We start from the raw sequence: 23,409 nt of genomic DNA on the forward strand, positions 1-23,409 counted from the left end.
TCAGAAAATGAAGTAGGCTAAAATAAGCAGATACTATTTGGACAAAAGAACTGGAAATATGAACTCCAGCTGGAAGTCAGGCAGCCAATCAATAAGGAGGTGAAGCATTAGAGATGAAAATAGAACAGAGAGAAGGGCCAGTGTTATTAACACTGCTTGAGTCATATCTCCACAGGGTCCAGCTTCTACACACACGCACGCACGCACGCGCACACACACCTGCTACCCTTGACTTGATTTGGTGAGCAAGAAGACACGTCTCATTTAGGTTCCATTAGTGCAATTTGTGTCTGTGTCAACCCCCCCCCCCCCACTTAATCATATCTCAAAACACAGCACAGACTATTTTATAAACAGACATCATTTTTAACCACTTTTTATTTGCTAAAACCTGTAAACCTGACAAACTGTTGACCAATAAGATCCGTGTTGCTGAAGATGGTCGATAAAAGACATCTCGGAGATATACAGCACCTGTATGTCTTCAGCAAGGTTTCACTCCCCTTTACTTTCTTCACGTTTTGTTACAGCCTGAACTTAAAAATAGATTCAATTATGATGTTTTTCTTGTAACTGGTCTACACACAATAACACAATGTCAAAAGTGGAACTGTTTTTGTTGTAATTTTTTAGAAATGAATAAAAATGAAAAAAAATGAAAAGCTGAAATGTCAACCCTCTTTGTTATGACAAAGCCTTAATTAGTTCGGGAGTAAAACTCTACTTAAGTCACATAATAAATTGAATGAACTTACTCTGTGTGCAATAATAGTGTTTAACATGCTTTTTGAATGCCGGCCTCATCTCTGTACCCCACACATACAAGTATCTGTAAGCAGTCGAGCTGTGAATTTCAAACACAGATTCAACCCCAAAGACTCGCAAAGGGCCGCTATTGGTAGATGGGTACAAGTAAAGAAGCAGTCATTGAATATCCCTTTGAGCATAGTGAAGCTATTAATTACACTTTGGATAGTGTATCAATACACCCAGTCACTACAAAGATACAGGCGTCCTTCCTAACTCAGTTGCCGGAGAGGAAGGAAACCACTCAGGGATTTCAACATGAGGCCAATGGTGACTTTAAAACAGTTATATAGTTTAATGGCTGTGATAGGCGAAAACTGAGGATGGATTAACAACATTGTAGTTACTCCACAATACTAAGCTAAATGACAGAGTGAAACAAAGGAAGCCTGTACAGAATAAACATATTCCAAAACATGCATCCTGTTTGCAACAAGGCACTTAAGTAAAATTGCAAAATATTTGGTAAATTAGTGAACTTTATGTCCTGAATACAAAGCGTTATGTTGGAGCAAATCCACCACATATCGGAGTACCACTCTTCATATTTTCAAGCATGATGGTGGCTGCATCATGGTATGGGTATGCTTGTCATTGGCAAGGGAGCTTTTTTTAGGATAAAAATAAAATGGAATAGAGTTAAGCACAGGCAAAATCCTGGAGGGAAACCTGGTTCAGTCTGCTTTCCAACAGACACTGGGAGACCAATTCAACTTTCAGCAGGACAATAACCTAAAACACAAGGCTAAATATACACTGGAGTTTCTTACCAAGAGGACATTGAATGTTGTTGAGTGGCCTAGTTAGATTTTCAATACAATTTAAGTCAAAACTGTATGGCAATACTTGAAATTGGCTGTATAGCGATGATCAACAACCAACTTGACAGAACTTGAAGAATTTGGTAAAGAATAATGTGCAAATATTGTACAATCCAGGTGTGTAAATTTCTTAGAGACTTACCCAGAAAGACTCACAGCTGTAATCGCTGCCAAAGGTGATTTCTAACATGTATTGACTTAAAGGGTTGAATACTTAAGTTATCAAGATATGCGTTTTATTTTTCATTTTTTTGTTGTACAACTGTTCGAACATTTCTTCTACTTTGACATCACAGAGTACTTAGTGTCGATCATTGACCAAAATGTTTTTAATCGACCTTTTAACCCAACAAAACGTGGGAAAAGTCAAGAGGGTGAATACTTTCTGAAGGCCCTGTATAAACAACAATTTAAACAAAACTGATATATACATATCACATATAAAAACATACAAGCCCCACAGCTTACAGTTGACCATGATCAAAGAAATGATTGCCAAATGATAAGGAGGTTGAGTTTTTGTAAACACAGTCTCTTGTCTCTTGACCCGTCTGCACCAACGTCTGGGTGAATTTCAAAGTCTTTCCTTGGTTCTTCAACCTCCTTCTCAAAACTCATTGGAGGAGAAGATCTGAGGTTCCTCCCCTTCCGCTCTACGGCTCCTCCCCTCGGACCTTCTCCTCCAATGCGTGTTTAGAAGCGGTCAAGGAATAAAGGAAACGCCCATTTCCCCGCTTTCACTCATGGCCTCCTTTGGACGTGATATCCAACATGGCGTGCAGTTCCCATGGTTCGTATCCCAGCAGGCCTTGCAGGTCACAGACGAAACGGTAGACGTAGCGCTTGCCAGCGTTCTTGTGGATGATGTTCTTGTCGTAGTAGTAGCGCAGGCCTCGACTCAACTTCTCGTAGTTCATCTTAGGCTTGTTCTTCCTCCGGCCCCATAGCTGGGCCACCTGGGATAACAAACCATTAAACTAATATTATCATCAACATATTATACAGTATATAGGCCTATCTAAAGTTGGCTAATTGACCTTACTTCAAAATAAGAACACTGTAACAACATGTTTGCATATATTAGGCTACAACTCTTGCCTCGTCAGGATCTGTCAGTTTAAACTCCCATCCATCCCCTGTCCAAATTATAAATGATTGACAGCTGCGGTCAATGAGGAGCTCCAATAGAAACTGCCACAGCTGAATGGGACCACTGCCTGTTGAGACATATAGGGAGGGATTAAACTGTTAAGCAAGTCATTTAAGAACACATTCTTATTTACAATGACGGCCAACCCCGAACAAACCCTAACGACGCTGGGCCAAATGTGCGCATCGCCCTATGGGACTCCCAATCACGGCTGGTTGTGATACAGCCTGCAATCGAACCAGGGTCTGTAGTGACACCTCTAGCACTGAGATGCAGTGCCTTAGACCGCTGCACCACTCAGAAGCCCCAGGACTAAGGAGATCAAGATCTAGGCAAAGGAGTTGGCTAAAGCAGAACCTAGATTGTAGATCAACGGGTAATCAAAGAGAGTGGTCAGTTTCTACACAAAGAACATCACTCACCAGTATAAGCAGACAGAATGCCTGCCGGAATTACAGCTCTACCCAGATCAGTCTTGTCCCCGATAAACTCTTTGAAGCTCCTGTGTGGGGGTGGCACATTGAAGGGGTCCTCAGAGATGGACTCTTCCACACCCTGCGTTGGTCTAGTCAAGGACAGAGAAGCGGTGATGTCCGTGTCCTCATAATGCAGGGTCCCAAACTCAGAATCACACTCTGAAGTCAAGAGATTGAGAAAATTGGTTGATGATAGGGAACTATTCCATGAATCTCTCTTAACAGAAGGAGAGACACCTCCAAAGCCCCTGGTCTAAAGCAATGATACATTTCCAAAGGCTTATCAATTAGAAATACATTGTGAATGTTAAACCCTTTCCCTTCAATCAAATATGAATCCAACACAAAAGGAGAAAAGTTCTTCACATAATTCAATAGAACACACATAGTGGTATGAAGAACACAAAGCATATCTATATGGTTTCCTACCAAGGTATCTATGGTGTCCTGCCAAGGTCTCTATGGTTTCCTACCAAGGTCTCTATGGTTTCCTACCAATGTCTCTATGGTTTCCTACCAATGTCTCTATGGTTTCCTACCAAGGTCTCTATGTTTTCCTACCTGTCCTACCAAGGTCTCTATGGTGTCCTGCCAAGGTATCTATGGTGTCCTGCCAAGGTATCTATGGTGTCCTGCCAAGGTATCTATGGTTTCCTACCAATGTCTCTATGGTTTCCTACCAATGTCTCTATGGTTTCCTACCAATGTCTCTATGGTTTCCTACTAAGGTCTCATTGGTTTCCTACCTGTCCTACCAATGTCTCTATGGTTTCCTACCAATGTCTCATTGGTTTCTTACCTGTCCTACCAAGGTCTCTATGGTTTCCTCCCTGTCCTACCAAGGTCTCTATGGTTTCCTACCTGTTCTACCAAGGTCTCTATGGTTTCCTACCTGTCCTACCAATGTCTCTATGGTTTCCTACCTGTCCTACCAAGGTCTCTATGGTTTTCTACCTGTTCTACCAAGGTCTCTATGGTTTCCTACCTGTTCTACCAAGGTCTCTATGGTTTCCTACCTGTCCTACCAAGGTCTCTATGGTTTCCTACCTGTCCTACCAAGGTCTCTATGGTTTCCTACCAAGGTATCATTGGTTTCCTACCTGTCCTACCAAGGTCTCTATGGTTTCCAACCAAGGTCTCATTGGTTTTCCTACCTGTCCTACCAAGGTCTCTATGGTTTCCTACCAAGGTCTCTATGGTTTCCTACCTGTCCTACCAAGGTCTCTATGGTTTCCTACCAAGGTCTCTATGGTTTCCTACCAAGGTCTCTATGGTTTCCTACCAAGGTCTCTATGGTTTCCTACCTGTCCTACCAAGGTCTCTATGGTTTCCTACCAAGGTCTATGGTTTCCTACCCGTCCTACCAAGGTCTCTATGGTTTCCTATCTGTCCTACCAAGGTCTCTATGGTATCCTACCAAGGTCTCTATGGTTTCCTACCTGTCATACCAAGGTCTCTATGGTTTCCTACCAAGGTCTCTATGGTATCCTACCTGTCCTACCAAGGTCTCTATGGTTTCCTACCTGTCCTACCAAGGTCTTTATGGTTTCCTACCAAGGTCTCTATGGTTTCCTACCTGTCCTACCAAGGTCTCTATGGTATCCTACCTGTTTTACCAAGGTCTCTATGGTGTCCTACCAAGGTCTCTATGGTTTCCTACCTGTCCTAGCAAGGTCTCTATGGCTTCCTACCTGTCCTAGCAAGGTCTCTATGGCTTCCTACCTGTCCTAGCAAGGTCTCTATGGCTTCCTACCTCTCCTACCAAGGTCTCTATGGCTTCTCACCAAGGTCTCTATGGCTTCCTACCAAGGTCTCTATGGCTTCCTACCAAGGTCTCTATGGCTTCCTACCTGTCCTACCAAGGTCTCTATGGCATCCTAGCAAGGTCTCTATGGCTTCCTACCAAGGTCTCTATGGCTTCCTACCTGTTCTACCATGGTCACATTGGTTTTCTACCTGTTCTACCATGGTCACATTGGTTTTCTACCTGTTCTACCAAGGTCTCTATGGTTTCCTACCTGTTCTACCAAGGTCTCTATGGTTTCCTACCTGTCCTACCAAGGTCTCTATGGTTTTCTACCTGTTCTACCAAGGTCTCTATGGTTTCCTACCTGTTCTACCAAGGTCTCTATGGTTTCCTACCTGTCCTACCAAGGTCTCTATGGTTTCCTACCAAGGTATCATTGGTTTCCTACCAAGGTCTCTATGGTTTCCTACCTGTCCTACCAAGGTCTCTATGGTTTCCAACCAAGGTCTCATTGGTTTTCCTACCTGTCCTACCAAGGTCTCTATGGTTTCCTACCAAGGTCTCTATGGTTTCCTACCTGTCCTACCAAGGTCTCTATGGTTTCCTACCAAGGTCTCTATGGTTTCCTACCAAGGTCTCTATGGTTTCCTACCAAGGTCTATGGTTTCCTACCCGTCCTACCAAGGTCTCTATGGTTTCCTATCTGTCCTACCAAGGTCTCTATGGTATCCTACCAAGGTCTCTATGGTTTCCTACCTGTCATACCAAGGTCTCTATGGTTCCTACCAAGGTCTCTATGGTATCCTACCTGTCCTACCAAGGTCTCTATGGTTTCCTACCTGTCCTACCAAGGTCTCTATGGTTTCCTACCAAGGTCTCTATGGTTTCCTACCTGTCCTACCAAGGTCTCTATGGTATCCTACCTGTTTTACCAAGGTCTCTATGGTGTCCTACCAAGGTCTCTATGGTTTCCTACCTGTCCTAGCAAGGTCTCTATGGCTTCCTACCTGTCCTAGCAAGGTCTCTATGGCTTCCTACCTGTCCTAGCAAGGTCTCTATGGCTTCCTACCTGTCCTAGCAAGGTCTCTATGGCTTCCTACCTCTCCTACCAAGGTCTCTATGGCTTCTCACCAAGGTCTCTATGGCTTCCTACCAAGGTCTCTATGGCTTCCTACCAAGGTCTCTTTGGTTTCCTACCTGTCCTACCAAGGTCTCTATGGCTTCCTACCAAGGTCTCTATGGCTTCCTACCTGTCCTACCAAGGTCTCTATGGCATCCTAGCAAGGTCTCTATGGCTTCCTACCAAGGTCTCTATGGCTTCCTACCTGTTCTACCATGGTCTCATTGGTTTCCTACCATGGTCACATTGGTTTCCTACCTGTTCTACCAAGGTCTCATTGGTTTCCTACCAAGGTCACATTGGTATCCTACCCGTTCTACCAAGGATTCTCTATGGTTTCCTACCAAGGTCTCTATGGCTTCCTACCAAGGTCTCTATGGCTACCTGCCAAGGTCTCTATGGCTTCCTGCCAAGGTCTCTATGGTTTCCTACCAAGGTCTCATTGGTTTCCTACCAAGGTCTCATTGGTTTCCTACCTGTTCTACCAAGGTCTCATTGGTTTCCTACCAAGGTCACATTGGTTTCCTACCCGTTCTACCAAGGTCTCTATGGTTTCCTACCAAGGTCTCTATGGCTTCCTACCAAGGTCTCTATGGCTTCCTACCAAGGTCTCTATGGCTTCCTGCCAAGGTCTCTATGGCTTCCTGCCAAGGTCTCTATGGCTTCCTGCCAAGGTCTCTATGGCTTCCTGCCAAGGTCTCTATGGCTTCCTGCCAAGGTCTCTATGGCTTCCTACCAAGGTCTCTATGGCTTCCTACCCGTTCTACCAAGGTCTCTATGGTTTCCTACCAAGGTCTCTATGGCTTCCTACCAAGGTCTCTATGGCTTCCTACCAAGGTCTCTATGGCTTCCTACCAAGGTCTCTATGGCAGGTCTCTATGGCTTCCTACCCGTTCTACCAAGGTCTCTATGGCTTCCTACCCATTCTACCAAGGTCTCTATGGCTTCCTACCCGTTCTACCAAGGTCTCTATGGCTTCCTACCCGTTCTACCAAGGTCTCTATGGTTTCCTACCAAGGTCTCATTGGTTTCCTACCTGTCCTGTCAAGGTCTCGGAGCAGAGGGACAGAGGACAGGTGGTTTCTGTAAGGTCCTTCCTGTTTGACCCGGTGGTAGTCCTGATATCTCACAGTCACAGGGTCAAGGGTCAGAAGCTGTGGGGGTTCTATTGGGAGATGGGAGAACTGACCATGGTGATTCTGCTTGTCCATGAGCTGCACATGGTCCACGTAACTGTCTGAGGAAGACAGAGCATAGCTGATTAAGATTATATGTATACTGACATAAGAGACATGCAGACTATATACCTCTGAAAGGATGCGTTTTTAATACCTTGGTTCATTTGCGACTGGCAGAGAGAATTCAACGTGCAAAGGACTAGAGAGGAACCACGATCATATTCACAATCTGAAACACACATAGATACACACATGCAATATAAATCTCTACTAACATCAAGGTTCAATGAATGAATAAATACACTGGTATGATACAGCATCACTTCCCCCCATTTGACCTCTCCGCATAGTTTCCAGATGTTCCCAGAGGATCTCTCCTGCTGTGTAGTCAGAGCTCAGGTCCAGGAAGGCCTCTCTGTCCAGGGTACAGAGCTCACTCCCAGGCAGCCCTCTCCAATCCGAGCCCAGGCTTTGGAGCCCGAACTCAGCCTGGCACCAGTCTAACCAGTGGTTCACCTCCCACTCTGACCACAGTTTAGGGTCTGGACACAAAAGAGGAAATACAATATTAGTCAAAAACACAATTTATATCGCTCTTTCCATCTTGATTTCCTGACACACTGTGCAGGTTAGGCTGAAACAGAGAGACCAATTACAGGTAGGCTATACAACAAAACTACAAGTTATATAATACCAGATGTCATTGTATGTATACCCCACATGGTACCTTGTGAGATGTGCATACGGCTGCTCTCCTGGGCGAAGCCAGCGAAGGTGGCCCTTATCGCCTGACTCAGGACCTCCTTACTGGTGGGGGTGAGAGGAGGGACATCCAGTGGGTCTACCTCTACACCGGAGACACGGGGAGCCAGGTCACCGAGTCATCCCAGAGACAATAACGAATCAGGGAGGAAAAACAGACAAGAGCTGAGAGCTCAATAGCAGACTTTGAGCACACACAAATTAACCGACCTCTAAAGACGGCACCATAAATGACAGTATAAAGTTGTAAATAAAGTAGTGAAAAGAATAAAACACAGGATTATGGTGAATGACAAAATGGGAGGGAAATACCGTAAGCGCTCCAGTCCATCCTTAGGTCTTTGGAACGAGGGATCAGGTGGAAGAAAGTGATCCAGCAGAGGGAGGAGAGGAGTTTTAATAAGACCAATGGGACGAGGAGGGAGGAGAAGGGTTTTAATAAGACCAATGGGACGAGGAGGGAGGAGAAGGGTTTTAATAAGACCAATGGGACGAGGAGGGAGGAGAAGAGTTTTAAAAAGGACCAATGGGACAAGGAGGGAGGAGAAGAGTTTTAAAAAGGACCAATGGGACGAGGAGGGAGGAGAAGAGTTTTAAAAAGGACCAATGGGACGAGGAGGGAGGGGACAGGTGGTGACGGATACGTGTCGATTGGCAGTGATGGAGGGGCGGGTATTGGGGACACTACCAAATAGGAAACGAGAACGCCCAATTAGGCAACATGGAAAAGACACGGCAAAAAGACATACAGGAAGGTTATCTAGAGAGACGATGCCACAACAGGAGCCATTACAACTGAGAAGGGTAGTTGTGATAGAGATAAGGAACTACTCTTTCTGTTTTTAAGTTGATAGCGTTTAACTAAGGCAATACACTAGTATAGCATCAAGATCATGGCAATTCAATTGGAAATATTTACACCAGCAGCAGCGAATCAGGTCTTCCTATTTCAACATGGCATGTGGTGATGTGACCTCCCAATGAGGGGCTGTAAGTGCATATCTGTGCAGGGGGTTTCTTCAACCCCATTCATATAACAGAAACACTAGGATTATATCAGGTAGTGTATCGTAAGTAAGTTAACATCTATGTGTGTGTGTGTGTGTGTGTGTTCCCCAGCACAGCAGGGAGAGCCTATAGAGCCAGACACCCATTACCGGACCACTGTGGCTGCCTTACTGCGATGAGGTTCTTCCATGAAGTGGGTTTAGGGAGCCATGACAGTGAGCAATTTAGTCACAAAATGAGTCACACATTGTGTAAGACATTTGTAGAAAACAACAAGGGGGGGGGGTGACAGACCTGGTTGGTGTTACAGGGGGAGAAATGACAGACCTGGTTGGTGTTACAGGGGGAGAAATGACAGACCTGGTTGGTGTTACAGGGGGGGGGGAGAAATGACAGACCTGGTTGGTGTTAAAGCAGCAATCAGCAGTTAAAACAATAAAAGTGAACTCCCCGCCACTGTTTCGTTAAGAGCTGAGGGACGGGGCTATAGAGCTATGGATGCAGGTGGTCCATGATATCAAAACTAAAGGTTTAACCATGTTTCAATGGTAGTCACTGTTTGTTTGTTTACATTAACTTTGTTTACAAACATCGGAGTAAAACAAGATCATATTTTGAGGTGTACGAAAATGGTAACTACGTTCAAAAAGTTATATTCTTCAAGAATCAATGGGTACATATCCTTATTAACTGACAAATCAATAAACATTTGTAGTGACTGCAGATTTCCCCTTTATGGCCTGGCCAAGTTTAATATGTTTTAATCTTGAAATCTGGGAGGGTTTGGTAAAGACTTTCAGTCTGTGCCAAGGGTTCTGGACCATTATGGCAAAGGAGGTAGTGACTGAGCTTCCCCTGCTGTATCCACAAAGCTGCCCCCCCCCCCCCCCCTCCCCTTAAAATCGCTACACTAGCACTGTCCCTGTCTACTATGGGAGCGCTGGTGGAACCGGAGTCCCCCACAGTTCCGGAATGTCTTTCCGCACTGACCGCAGACGTACGGCTTCTCCCCAGTGTGTATGCGGAAATGCCTGGTGAGCGCCCCCGAGTGGCGAAAGCGCATGGAGCACACCGAGCAGGTATAGGGTCTCTCTCCAGTGTGGATTCTCAGGTGAGTCTTCAGGTTCTCCAGGCGGTTGAAATCCCGGTCACACTCGCTGCAGTGGTAAGGGCTCTGGCCAGGGGGGGAAGACCTGACGCTTGGGGTGGGCCTGGGTGTGGTGTCTACGGAGCTCGCTGGGCTGGTGGAAGCCCTGGCCACAGAGTTTGCAGATGTGGCTGGGGTGGGGGATGGTGGGATTAGGGTTGGTTCTGATCTGGACTCCATAGATCTGAGGTGGGGCAGCAGGGATGATGGGAGCTGCTGCCTCTCTTGGTTGGAAGAGGTTGTTGGGGAACTGGGAGGAGAAGGCTGGAAGGGCACTGGCTGTTGGGGCAGTCAGTTGTGGAACATCTGTGTTGACCATATGAGGGTGAGCTGTGGAGAGAGAGAATACATTAAAACATATATATTTAATGTTTTATTACACAGGTTCCATATGCATACATCCTACACGCAGGCAAAGGTATTACTCATTCTAATAAAAATCATTTTGAGAGATACTGACTCATAATGGTTAGTGTTACTCAGTAAGTGGTCAATCTTATGAAGTCTGGTGGCATCTTGTGGGTGGTATAGTCAGTGGCTATTTGGAAGCTCTCTGCTATTATCTGGTACTTACACAGACTACGGCTGGTTCCAGGAAGCAGAGCGTCAGAGATATGTAAGTCCAAAGGGTCCGGTTTCCACTCCTCTAACATCTTGGACTGAACCAGAGACAGACTATCAGGACCAAAGTCTTCTTTTACCACAGAGTCAAAACTAGAACCAGAGCCGGAACCAGAACCGTTCTCCTCCTTCACTCTCACTTGCTCCGTCTCAAGGCTCTGGACCACTTCGTGAAGTGGTGATGGGTCATTATCTCCAAACGTTGTTTCTAGACCACTATGACTGATGCTTTCTGCACTTGCCTTGTGGTCCATAGACAAACTGGAGGCCTCTTCCCCGACTTCTGAAAAGAAAAAAGACATTCAGAACAATTGTCAGGCTTAAGAAGGTATGTCTTGTTCTTGTCTAGCTAGTCAAGCACAAACTGAATTTCTCTAATATTGTACGTATGACATATCATTTGGCTTGATAAATAGGCCTACCTTTAAGCAGGTCATGATGAGGGATAGACTGTCCTCTTGTAGCTGGGTGTAGGTCTTGGGAACACACCCGACCATCCTCGCTGATTTCACTGAAAGACCCATGGTCTTTCTGTCGTTCACTACTGATCTCTGCCTCCACAATTTCATATCCATATTCGTCCAATGAATATGATGACTTTATATTTAATTCGTTGTCCTTTGACTGCTTTTGAGTCTTTGCTAAGTTGTTGTTGTGGAGAGGACTTGTCGAGAACTGTCCCTGCGGACTTACACCTCTCGTTGTTTCCACACATTGACGCGCAGCATTCAACTCTTGCTCGGTTGTTTGCAAGCGTAGTTTAAGAGACTTGTTTTCCCGTAGGGTTTCGTGCATCTGATCGCGGACATCCCCAAGCGCTTGACCTACCAGTTTAGTGACTTCTAATACGGCAATTTCCACAGCCACTTCGAACGCACCGTGGATCGTCGCCGCCAGTTCGTCCTGGAAAGAGAGCGATACCTCACCCTCTCCAGCGGATTTCGAGGGGCGAGCTTGGGCTGACATTGAAGTCTCCCTTTTGATCCCTGTATTAGTTTTTGACTGAGGCTTCATGTTGCTACAATAACCTTACTGCTTGTCTGATTATAATATTACTGGCTACTATGTTGCAATGTGATTGGCTACAATATAGCAGGAAGAGAGTAACTCCGTCGGAATCTTCCTCGCTTACCCAGCATCTGGATATATCAGCTGGACATGATATGTTATAGAAAACCTTCTAAATGTCTATTGGCGAATGTTTTACATTTGCGCTATGAAATGTGTATCGCGCTCTTCTTCCCCAGCGTCTTACAAACAATGAATGTAAGGCAAAGAGGATCAATTATATTGACAAGATGGTTGACTGACCGCTCTAACGATGGAAATACATGTCCGCAAAGGCTAAAAGCACGCGGGAGGATGCGCGATCAGGTGGGAACATTCTAGCCAATGAGAGGGCAGGTACGCCTGTGAACAACAACTCCCATATAAAAATGTTTTTCACAAAGTTGCCGGAATGTTACGTGCATTACACTTAGGCTACATCAGTACACTCGTAGCAACCTAATCATTATCCAACTTATATTTGATTAAATGATAAGCTTCTCATATCAAAATAGTTCTTACCATATTCGCTGCGCTCTCATTGCCGCCCGTACAAAAACTCCGCCCTCTGCTTAACGCTTTTCGCCAAGACAGATTTTAGGCGGAGTCGACCATCTCACTTCACCGCTTCCTCTCGGCTGTATATACAAACAACATTAACGAGTCACGTCCGGGTCACGGGTTTTTTGAAGATTTCTAAAGTAAAAGTCCTCCATGTAATAGAATAAACGTTTTAATAACCTGTATTTATTCATGATATATGATGCTAATGTGTGTTATGTATTTGACCTTGGAAGTTGCAAATGCCACTTAAATATAAACATATATAAATCACTGTGAACGTTTTGACAATGATTGTGTAATATCATGATTAAATACAGGTTATTGACACTTTTCTACTATTATGGCGAGGCTTTTATTTAGAAAAATGTATAAAATTCCGTGACCCGGAAGAGCTTTTATGTCGGTTGCCGTCGAGACAGTGAGCAGCAGTCATCCCGTTCACAAGAGTAGCAGTAGCTAGTTGTGGAAGAGCACTTAGCTATATTGTTTGCTCGTAATTGTAACCAGTAAAACAAAACAAAAATGCTAAGGAAAAAATCTACTAGCAGAGAAAAGAAAAGGAAAAGTTCACATACGGAAGAGCAGCATGTCGACCGAAGACGAAGATGTACAGAGTCTAGTGTGGAGGTGAGAGAACATTGCTAGCTACGTTGGCTGCTTTGCTCATTTATACAAAAAAAAAAAACTAATTTTCCAAGTGTCTGTATCGCAATCACTTAATTAGTTTGTTTTATTCATGTTGTCTTTTTGGTCTCCTCACCTTCGCTCCTTCTGTTCTGTGTGCACCTTCCCATTACACACACACACACCAACCCCCCTCCCTGTCACTCACAACAACAAAGTTGAGATCACTTCTTCCTCTCTGTCCAGCAGAATCAGACCAAGGTAAAGTTGGTTTTATATCCCCCCCCCCCCAAAAGGTTTTAAAAGTATTTCTGTTAAATATTTTTTTTTGTTACAATTTTAAATGGATTTTGGTGAATGTCTTAATGTGAATATAAAACCAACTTTACCTTGATCAGAATTTATTTTCCTTTTTTAAATTAGGCAAGTCAGTTAAGAACAAATTCTTATTTTCAGTGATAGCCTAGTGGGATATTTTTGATTTATTTCACCTTTATTTAACCAGTTAGGCTAGTTGAGAACAAGTTTTTATTTACAACTGCGACCTGGCCAGGATAAAGCAAAGCAGTTACACACGGAATAAACAAACATGCACTCAATAATACAGTAGAAAAAGTCTATATACAGTGTGTGCAAATGAGGTGAGGTAAGGCAATATATAGGCCATGGTGGCGAAGTAATTACAATATAGCAATTAAACACTACAATGGTAGATGTGCAGAAAATGAATGTGCAAGTAGAGATACTGTGGTGCAAAGGAGCAAGATAAATAAATACAGTACGGGGATTAATATATAATAATAATAATAATATATGCCATTTAGCAGACGCTTTTATCCAAAGCTACTTACAGTCATGTGTGCATACATTCTACGTATGGGTGGTCCCGGGAATCGAACCCACTACCCTGGCATTACAAGCGCCATGCTCTACCAACTGAGCTACAGAAGGACCATTAGGTAGTTAGATGGGCTATTTACAGATGGGCTATGAACAGGTGCAGTGATCTGTGAGCTGCTCTGACAGCTGAGCGCTTGGTTACTTTTTCTTTACTCTGCGGTCCAACTCATCCCAAACTATCTCAATTTGGTTGAGGTCAGGTGATTGTGGAGGCCAGGTCATCTGATGCAGCACTCCATCACGCTCCTTTTTGGTCAAATAGCCCTTACACAGTCTGGAGGTGTGTTGTGTCATGGTGCTGTTGAAAAACAAATGATAGTCCCACTAAGCGCAAACCGTATGGGATCGTGTATCACTGCAGAATGCTTTGGTAGCCATACTTGTTAAGTATGCTTTCAATTCTAAATAAATCATTGCTCTTGTTTCTTGGCCCAAGCAAGTCTCTTCTTCTTGGAGTCCTTTAGTAGTGGTTTCTTTGCAGGAATTTGACCACAAAGGCCTGATTCACGCAGTCTCCTCTGAACAGTTGATGTTGAGATGTCTGTTACTTGAACTCTGAAGTATTTATTTGGGCTGCAATTTCTGAGGTTTAATGAACTGATCCTCTGCAGCAGAGAGAACTCAGTCTTCCTTTCCTGTGGCGGTCCTCATTAGAGCCAGTTTCATCATAGCACTTAATGGTTTTTGCAACTGCACATGAAGAATCATTAAAAGTTCTTGACATTTTCCATATAGACTGACCTTCATGTTTTTAAGTAATGATGGACTGTCATTTCTCATAGCCCTATCTGGTAAAGGCCAAAAAAACATTATACCACCCCGACCTTGTCACAACACAACTGATTGGCTCAAACGCATTAAGAAGGAAAGAAATTCCACGTTTCAATGAACACCTGTTAATTGAAATGTGTTCCAAGTGCCTACCCCATGAAGCTGGTTGAACTTTTCTTTTGTTGGTTACTACATGATTAGGTTGTGTTATTGGTTGTGTTTTATATATTTTTTGGTTACTACATGATTAGGTTGTGTTATTGGTTGTGTTTTATATATTTTTTGGTTACTACATGATTAGGTTGTGTTATTGGTTGTGTTTTATATATTTTTTGGTTACTACATGATTAGGTTGTGTTATTGGTTGTGTTTTATATATTTTTTGGTTACTACATGATTAGGTTGTGTTATTGGTTGTGTTTTATATATTTTTTGGTTACTACATGATTAGGTTGTGTTATTGGTTGTGTTTTATATATTTTTTGGTTACTACATGATTAGGTTGTGTTATTGGTTGTGTTTTATATATTTTTTGGTTACTACATGATTAGGTTGTGTTATTGGTTGTGTTTTATATATTTTTGGGTTACTACATGATTAGGTTGTGTTATTGGTTGTGTTTTATATATTTTTGGGTTACTACATGATTAGGTTGTGTTATTGGTTGTGTTTTATATATTTTTTGGTTACTACATGATTAGGTTGTGTTATTGGTTGTGTTTTATATATTTTTTGGTTACTACATGATTAGGTTGTGTTATTGGTTGTGTTTTATATATTTTTTGGTTACTACATGATTAGGTTGTGTTATTGGTTGTGTTTTATATATTGTTTGGTTACTACATGATTAGGTTGTGTTATTGGTTGTGTTTTATATATTGTTTGGTTACTACATGATTAGGTTGTGTTATGTGTTATTTCATAGTGTTGATGTCTTCACTTCTAGAATGTAGAAAATACTAAAAAATAAAGAAACCCTTGAATGAGTAGGTACAGTCTAAGTCGTAAGTTTACATGCACCTTAGCCAAATACATTAAACTCAGTTTTCACAATTCCTGAAATTTAATCCCAGTAACAATTCGCTGTTGTAGGTCTGTTAGGATCACCACTTTATTTTAACAATGTTAAATGCCCGAATGATTGTAAAGTGATTTATTTCAGCTTTTATTTATTTCATCACATTCCCAGTGGGTCAGAAGTTTACATACACTCAATTAGTATTTGGTAGCATTGCCTTTTAAATTGTGTAACTTGGGTCACACGTTTCGGGTAGCCTTCCACAAGCTTCCCACAATAAGTTGGGTGAATTTTGGCCCATTCCTCCTGACAGAGCTGGTGTAACTGAGTCAGGTTTGTAGGCCTCCTTGCTCGCACACGATTTTTCAGTTCGGCCCACAAATCTTCTATAGTTTATTATGTCAATTAGCTTATCAGAAGCTTCTAAAGCCTTGACATCATTTTCTGAACATTTTCAAGCTGTTTAAAGGCAAAGTCAACTTTAATGTATGTAAACTTCTGTTGCACTGGAATTGTGATACAGTGAAATAATCTGTAAACAATTGTTGAGAAAATGACTTGTGTAATGCACAAAGTAGATGTCCTAACCGACTTGCCAAAACTATAGGATCTTAACAATAAATGCGTGGAGTGGTTGAAAAACAAGTTTTAATGACACCAACCTAAGTGTATGTAAACTTCCAACTTCAACTGTATGTCCAACTTTTGACTGGTACTGTATGTGTGTGTATATATGTATGTAGATAGATATATATATCACACACACACACATCTCTTGAATTTCCAATAAGTTTGAAAAAAATATAGATAGGATTTGTAGGCTATATTGCTCAGCCCTTACACACAAGTTAAATATCAAAACCAACTGAATCGATTGTATTAGTTTGGGGGAAGGCCAACACACATATGAAACATTCATGTATATGTAACGTTAGATGGCTAGTTTGTCTCGGGAGATGAACTAGAGATGGGTTATTTTACCTGAAATTCATATGGTCCTTTTTGTTTTGCTGGTTCTTCGTATAATTTTCATGCAAAATCTGACTATTTGAATCCACTGGAAACAAAGTTTGTTTCCAACGTGATCGGTCTGTTCGGGGTGTAAGAGTTTTTAGGAACACTGCATTTTTCACTTCAGTGGTTACTTGCATTCTACCTTTTTGACACAATGTTGGCCCTCATTGACTCGGTTACTCCTGGTGAAAAAACGTACTGCTATATGACTCCTTGAAACAGGACTCCAAGGAGGAGCAGGCGGATCTGGAGCTGATTGAGCCTGGCAGCGACGTCGAGGAGGGAGGACTGGACCTGAGTGTGCCATTTAAACCCATCAGTGCCTATGTCGCAGACAGACATGAGATGCTCGATCAGTGCTTTCACGTGCTGGGAGAGAATAAGCTGCAGAAGATGCTGCCTGATGAACTCAAGGTGATTGTGTAGTGAAATTCAGGAGGTAGCATGAAAAGGACTGGAACCAGGGGTCCCTGCGTCACGGGTGTTGGCTGTGCAAAGTGGCTAGGCCTAAACTAATTTCGAACTCCTAACCCATGTGTGTGTTTGGTCAGCACATCTGTTCTATGCTACTTAATGTAAAGATTGGATGTGTTTGATGTATTGTGGACAATCAGTTAAGAGTATAATCAGACAGTACCATTAGTCACATTTTTAGTCATTTCTGTTTTAAATTAGATTTGGTGCTGTGGGCATTTGCCAGTTTTTTTTGTATAAATTTGTACTACATTGATAGGTTAAAAGTAGACTGTTATGGTATCTTGTCTCCCTCCTCCCCTCTCTTGTTTCCAGATTTGTTCTCTCTTTGTTTTTACAGAGTTGTAATCTGGATGAAATCAAGACATTGTGCAGGGAGCAGCTGGAGCAGCTGTCTCAAAGCCACCTCCTTCAGATACTGGAGGGTAAGCCCATGGGCCCATTCAGCATCACAAGGTGGTGGTCTACTGTTATCCCTGCTGTCTTGTCGGTTCTCTTAGTCTGTTATATGCTGGGTGGTGTTCAGAAAACACAAAATGGGGAAGTAGGCTATTACCGGAACTTTTCCCAACAAGAACTCTACAATTAAAAATATATCTATCTTTTAATGTTTTGCTACGTTGTGTCATTCTGAACACGACCCATTTTCACCTCATTAATCCGATGGTGTGTTTGGTTGATGTTCTCAAAAGGTGAAGAGCTGACTGGTTCATCTGAAGGGGATATGGAAAATGGCGCCACCGATAGCCAGTGAGTAGAACTGCATTTAATTGGAGCATAATGCTGCTTCTTCCCTTATCATAATCCGTTGCAAGGACCTGAAAAGGTCATGTTATCGCTGATGTTTTTGCTGTTGTGTTCAACCTGTGTAGCGAGAACCAATTGTAAGACATGGCTTTGTGTACACACAATAGGCCAAACTGCTTATTTGCTGTAAAAAGCTTTTTTTTTTTCGTTCTACAAAGAATGTTTTACTCTTATAGATTTCTATTGCTTTGCTATTACTGGTCTGTAGGCTAGTTGACATTTTGGTGCTAGTTGCAGGTAGAAATGCAAACATTTGTCATAATCGTATCCTGATTTTAAAAAACAACATTTTTATTCATTGTATCTGATTGGTCAATGTTAGTCTGGAAGTGATTCAACAAAGTGTTTTTTTTTTTTCCATTCTTTCTGTAAAGGCAGGATAATAATGTGGATTCTACGTCGTCCCTCAAAGAGAGTGTTGAAGTGGAGATCAAACAAGGTACTGGTAGCTGATATTGGTCTAGACAAGTTGTTCATTCAACCTCCAGCTGCGTACCCCCTCTAGCACCAGGGTCAGCTGTACCCCCTCTAGCACCAGGGTCAGCTGTACCCTCTCTAGCACCAGGGTCAGCGCACTCTCAAATGTTGTTTTTTGCCATCATTGTAAGCCTGCCACACACACACACACAAACTATACGATACCTTTATTAAACATAATAATGAGTGAGTTTTTGTCACAATCCGGCTCGTGGGAAGTGACCAAGCTCTTATAGGACCAGGGCACAAATTTTGCTCTTTATTTAACCATCTTGCATATAAAACCTTGTTTGTTCATCAAATTGTGAATAACTTACCACAGGTTAATGAGAAGGGTGTGCTTGAAAGGATGTACATAAATCTGCAATGTTGTATTTGAGTCTCAGTATTAAATCATTAAATCATGCTAATGAGGGCTGAGAATCCACTCTCCCATAGGTACGTGTTTGCAAAGGGCATCAGTGTCTTAACAGCACAATTTTCCAAGGCAGGATACTCTGAGTGCAGCCCAATCCAGAAACCTGGCAGTGGCTTCTGATTTAAATTCAATTTTCACAGAACCGCTTGTTGCAATTTAAATGAGGCGTTCTTGTTCAGATATCACTAAGTGGACTGGAGGCAGGGCATGAAAGGGATAACGAATCCAGTTGTTTGTGTCTTGGGAATGTAATTGCGCACCCAGCTCACTCAGGTGCCTCGCTATATATCACATTTGACATTGTCCGTAAGCGCGTTAATTTGCACAAAAAAAATCATACAATGATTGAAAGACCTGTTGTCCTTGTTAATGCAGACAGAAAAGAGCTCCCAACTTCTTAATCGTAGCCTCAATTTTGTCCCTGTACATTGAATATAGTTGCGGACAGTCCCTGTAATCCCAGATTCAGATCATTCAGGCGAGGAAGAAACCACCCAGATAGGCCAGTCATCATACAAGCGGTCAGACAAGTGGAAATTATGGTCAGTTAAGAGAACTTTAAACTTGTCTCTCAATGAAAAAAGTGTCAATACTTTCCCCCTTGATAACCAGCGCACTTCTGTATGTTGTAAAAGCGTTACATGGTCGCTGCCCGTATCGGTGCAGAAAATACATGAGTTCAGGGGCCTTGCTTTAACAAAGCCTCTTGGTGGATGCTGCATAGAATTCAATGGCTTGTATGCAAAGCTGTAATTGTTTCAAAACATCTCCTGCCATGTCACTGATGAGTCGTGAAACAGTGTTGTTTGATGAAGGCATTGTCTGTATCATTGTTTTTGAGCCTTTTCCCCCAGCATTGTCCCAGCCATATCCGCAGCAGCAGGGAGAATTAAGTCCTCCACAATAGTATGGGGCTTGTCTGTCCTAGTCACTCACCATCTAAGACGCTTCAAGCACCTTCTTATTAATGGTATCTGTTGCTTTTATACATGTCTTACTACTCGAAAGTCCGTCTTAATTCTCGCTCAATCATCTCCTGTGGCTTATTTGTCAAATGGGCATGTTTTCATTTCTACATGTCTACGCAAGAGTGAAGGTTTTAATGGACTGTTTGAAAATGTGAATCACATTTTGGGAAATAGCCGGTCTAGATTTTTGCCGGCATGTTGGCCACACTCTGCTCTCGTGTCAGGTGAAAGGAAAAATGTGTGCACGTACGATGGCTGCATCAAGGCTTTTGTTTGTTTGTTGCTCATCGTATAAAGTGCTTTTTGTTGATCGCTGATATGCTTCATTTTGGGTTGGGTAACATGAACCATTTACACACGTGGGCTGTATGAAAAATGTTTCTTACAGAAGAAATATGGAATGGCAAACTCGTAACCATGGTAACAGTTAAAAAGGAAATGGTTTGGCGATTTTTTTTATTTCAAAATGATTAAACTAAAAGGTGAGGGACACCACAGTTCACCTGACAAGACTGAATCATGACGTTAAGCTGTTGATTGTATTTTACAATTACGGTTCTCGTTGCATTTGTTGATGAGGAAATCTAAAAAATACTCTGGATTCATTCAGTAACATGATAAGACTGTTCCTGGTACATGGTGTTAAGGTGCAACGTAAGACGCAACAACAACAAATGACAAGGGTTTGTGTGAGAGGTCTAACTGGTGTTTCCAAGTGGCCACATATCTCTCCAAAGGGCGCACAGTTCTTAAGCAATTTCAATGCACTTTTTTGATTTTATTTAGTCTAAGGTACTTTTTTTTGTTGTTCTCCTGTCTGTGTCTGAGGAACTAGTGCAAACACACTTGTAGTTTAATTTAAAACAAAGCCCTGAATCCCCGACGTCACACAATTACTGTTTGCGCTATCCCAAAATTGTCAATTTTTATAAAGCGCAATCTAGATTTAGGTGGTCATGATTTGAAATCTTGTTCTATTGTCAACGTGACTACCAAAGTTATAAAATATAATCTTAAAATAGTGTTAGGCTTTCACAAGACAATTCGGGGAAACGGATTGTAATTTTGGTGAGCATAGAAAGGGGTCATAATGAGTACATTCAGGTGCATGTGCCACAGCGCATTTTCTTCACAATAAACCAAACAGGCTCATTCCGTTTAGAACAACCCAGGGTATAACGCAGTGTCATCTTGTAACTGTGCCTCAAACATCGTTTTCACAAATGTGGACACGGTGACACAAGTTTTATAATTCGTAAATGTGAAGTGTCTGTTTGGACTCTCAGGTGTTTGTCTTGCTTGTATGACAAAGTGGTATTAACTTGCCTAGTTAAATAAATATTATAATATTATAATTCTCAATGTCTCATCTTTCATAATATATTGAGTCCTTTTCATTTGCAGCATTTCTCTTTGACAAAACATTTCCGAAAGTTGCCCAATTAGCAGGAGGGAGGACGACTTCCTGTCACGTGGTGCTCAAGTTCAGAACAGCTGTCAATCAAAACCCCCATACAGAGCTGGGGAGCAGAGACCCTGAAGTCTGACGGCTTGTTGAGCATCTTACTGTACAGCCACTGTGTTCCAATGTAGGCGCTTATCAGCGTCCAAACCTGCCATTTCCAACCTGTATACGAGTGTAAAACAGTGGATTTTAAAGCACAAAATATTTAAAAGTTACTTTTGTGGTGTAGTATTACTTTAAGTCAATCGTCATAAAAACATTACTGAGTTTTCTGGGCCCTGATGTCTGCAGTAGTGCTGCACGGGGGTCAGCTGTTTGTTCATCCTATTGTATGAAAATCTGAGGCCCGACCCTAAACCCGCAAATATATCAAATGTGCTGTAGGCTACAGTCAGATGGTGGAACAATTTATTTTTATGGGGGTGAAAAATGGATATATATATATATATTTTTTTGTTGCCTAATTTAGATATGGTTCTGCTTAGAATTTCCAGGATTTTGGTAAGCTATTTGTAAGTCAACTTGTCTATAATTAGATACATGCAGCTTCTCTTCCGTGGTATGTGGCCCTACAAGACTAGATAAGCCTTTGCCTACCTGAATGTCATAAATGATAGAATGAATGCTTCAATCTAGTTGACATCGGTAAAGTTTTCTGTCATGTCTGCTGGGATGGTTGATGAGTGTGACGAACAGATTCCTTTTGACCCAAACTGATTCCTGTCACTTTGTCTGCAGAAGGTGGTGGCTCGGAGGAGAGCGACGTCCTTAGCATCAACGCCGACACCTACGACAGTGACATCGAGGGACACAAAGACGAGCCGTCTGAAAAAACTGAGGAAGCCGCCAGGACACCGGAAGTAGTTGCTGGAGAAACATCTAACCCCGGCCCCTCCGCGACCCCTGCCCCTGCCGACGGGAAAACCTCTGCGGACAAACCCCCCGAACCGAAGAAAGAACTCCAGAAGGACATAGACAAAAGCGTTAGCGAGATCCTAGCTTTAGCATCGACGCCTGACCAGGAAGACTCAAAGAAAACGATGGTGTCACCACTAGCCGCTGCTCCAGAGGCCGCCTTGTTGGTTACGAGGCTACCCGTTCAGAGTGCACCCGTCCCTGGCCTAACTCCAGCGCCAAGCCAGCCCTCCGCCCAGCAGCTGGAGCTCCTGGAGTTAGAGATGAGAGCTAGGGCCATTAAGGCCCTAATGAAAGCCAACGATGTGAAGAAACAGACGTAAACAAGGCAGGCTAAGGCTCTCAAAGACTTGTCGATTTTAGATGTTTCTAAAATCATTTCATTCTCAGAAAAGGAGTCATATGAGTCACTTGTTCTTTTGAATTTTAAGGCTTGTAATCGAGTAAAGTTTTTTTCCCCTTCTACTTAACGTGCTTTGTACATATTTATTTGAGAGAATGTGTTCAGTGGATTCTCTATCACGGGAACCGACGGCCCGAGCCGTGAGCATATGGAGCAGCTGCACCCACACTTTCAAAATAGGAGTGCAAATGTACACTGACTATACAAAACATTAAGGACATGTTCCTAAAATTGAGTTGCACCCCCTTTTGCCCTCAAAACAGCCTCAATTCATCAGGGCATGAATTCTACAATATGTTGACGTGTTCCACAGGGATGCTGGCTCATGTTGACTCCAATGCTTCCCACAGTTGTCAAGTTGGCTGGATGTCCTTTGGGAGGTGGACCATTCTTGATACATACACAATCCATGTCTCAATCGTCTCAAGCTTTAACAATCCTAATCTAACCTGTCTCCTCCCCTTCATCTAAACTGATTTAACAACTGACATCAATAAGGGATTATAGCTTTCACCTGGGGTGTCATTTGTGTCACACTAAATATCTGCTTGGGCCATTTTCTGAAAAGACTGCACACTTACAAAAAATATTGAGAGTTATCATCTTGGCTCATGCCATACATACCCATGTTTCTGTTTATAAATCAGACCGGTCCTGAAACACGCGTGAGCGAGCATTAAAACTCTGCCTGGAAATAAAAAAAGATG

The 23,409-nt window shown here is 42.6% G+C and overlaps 3 protein-coding genes across 4 annotated transcripts; 1 reads left to right on the plus strand and 2 right to left on the minus strand.

Moving 5' to 3' along the window:
* Window positions 1-2,055: 2,055 nt before the first annotated feature.
* On the minus strand, window positions 2,056-12,522 carry LOC124014085 (protein c-ets-1-A-like). 2 transcript variants are annotated; one of them, XM_046328788.1, is made up of 9 exons: window positions 12,407-12,522; window positions 8,374-8,400; window positions 8,027-8,146; window positions 7,638-7,841; window positions 7,454-7,528; window positions 7,158-7,358; window positions 3,201-3,413; window positions 2,727-2,845; window positions 2,056-2,584 (listed from the first exon to the last, which is right to left on the minus strand). In XM_046328788.1, the coding sequence occupies exons 2-9, from the start codon at window positions 8,390-8,392 to the stop codon at window positions 2,366-2,368; spliced, it is 1,170 nt and encodes a 389-aa protein (XP_046184744.1). In that variant the 5' UTR covers window positions 8,393-8,400; window positions 12,407-12,522; the 3' UTR covers window positions 2,056-2,365. The 2 variants fall into 2 exon arrangements, with proteins under 2 accessions (XP_046184744.1, XP_046184743.1); XM_046328787.1 differs by lacking the exon at window positions 12,407-12,522 and having other exon boundaries at window positions 8,374-9,377.
* Window positions 9,385-12,396, minus strand: LOC124014084. The gene is made up of 3 exons (XM_046328786.1): window positions 11,260-12,396; window positions 10,791-11,120; window positions 9,385-10,546 (listed from the first exon to the last, which is right to left on the minus strand). Exons 1-3 carry the CDS (start codon window positions 11,849-11,851, stop codon window positions 10,218-10,220), a joined length of 1,251 nt encoding a protein of 416 aa, XP_046184742.1. The 5' UTR covers window positions 11,852-12,396; the 3' UTR covers window positions 9,385-10,217.
* Window positions 12,523-12,843: 321 nt separating the features above from the next.
* On the plus strand, window positions 12,844-22,764 carry LOC124014492 (caspase activity and apoptosis inhibitor 1). The gene is made up of 6 exons (XM_046329563.1): window positions 12,844-13,075; window positions 16,998-17,189; window positions 17,590-17,674; window positions 17,942-17,999; window positions 18,431-18,495; window positions 22,123-22,764. The coding sequence occupies exons 1-6, from the start codon at window positions 12,971-12,973 to the stop codon at window positions 22,620-22,622; spliced, it is 1,005 nt and encodes a 334-aa protein (XP_046185519.1). The 5' UTR covers window positions 12,844-12,970; the 3' UTR covers window positions 22,623-22,764.
* The last annotated feature ends 645 nt before the right edge of the window (window positions 22,765-23,409 follow it).

This window comes from Oncorhynchus gorbuscha, linkage group LG25 (genome assembly GCF_021184085.1).
Source record: "Oncorhynchus gorbuscha isolate QuinsamMale2020 ecotype Even-year linkage group LG25, OgorEven_v1.0, whole genome shotgun sequence".
In the NCBI taxonomy this organism is placed as follows: domain Eukaryota; kingdom Metazoa; phylum Chordata; class Actinopteri; order Salmoniformes; family Salmonidae; genus Oncorhynchus; species Oncorhynchus gorbuscha.

Coding starts and splice junctions, on each gene's coding strand:
- LOC124014085 (XM_046328788.1), bottom strand. Junction 7,842..8,026: donor CCGTATGCACATCTCACAAG/GTACCATGTGGG, acceptor TTTTGTGTCCAG/ACCCTAAACTGTGGTCAGAG. Junction 2,846..3,200: donor CATTCTGTCTGCTTATACTG/GTGAGTGATGTT, acceptor ATGTCTCAACAG/GCAGTGGTCCCATTCAGCTG.
- LOC124014084 (XM_046328786.1), bottom strand. CDS start 11,851: ATGAAGCCTCAGTCAAAAACTAATACAGGGATCAAAAGGGAGACTTCA. Junction 11,121..11,259: donor TCATCATGACCTGCTTAAAG/GTAGGCCTATTT, acceptor TTTTCTTTTCAG/AAGTCGGGGAAGAGGCCTCC. Junction 10,547..10,790: donor TGGAACCAGCCGTAGTCTGT/GTAAGTACCAGA, acceptor CTCTCTCCACAG/CTCACCCTCATATGGTCAAC.
- LOC124014492 (XM_046329563.1), top strand. CDS start 12,971: ATGCTAAGGAAAAAATCTACTAGCAGAGAAAAGAAAAGGAAAAGTTCA. Junction 17,190..17,589: donor TGCTGCCTGATGAACTCAAG/GTGATTGTGTAG, acceptor TTGTTTTTACAG/AGTTGTAATCTGGATGAAAT. Junction 18,000..18,430: donor AATGGCGCCACCGATAGCCA/GTGAGTAGAACT, acceptor CTTTCTGTAAAG/GCAGGATAATAATGTGGATT.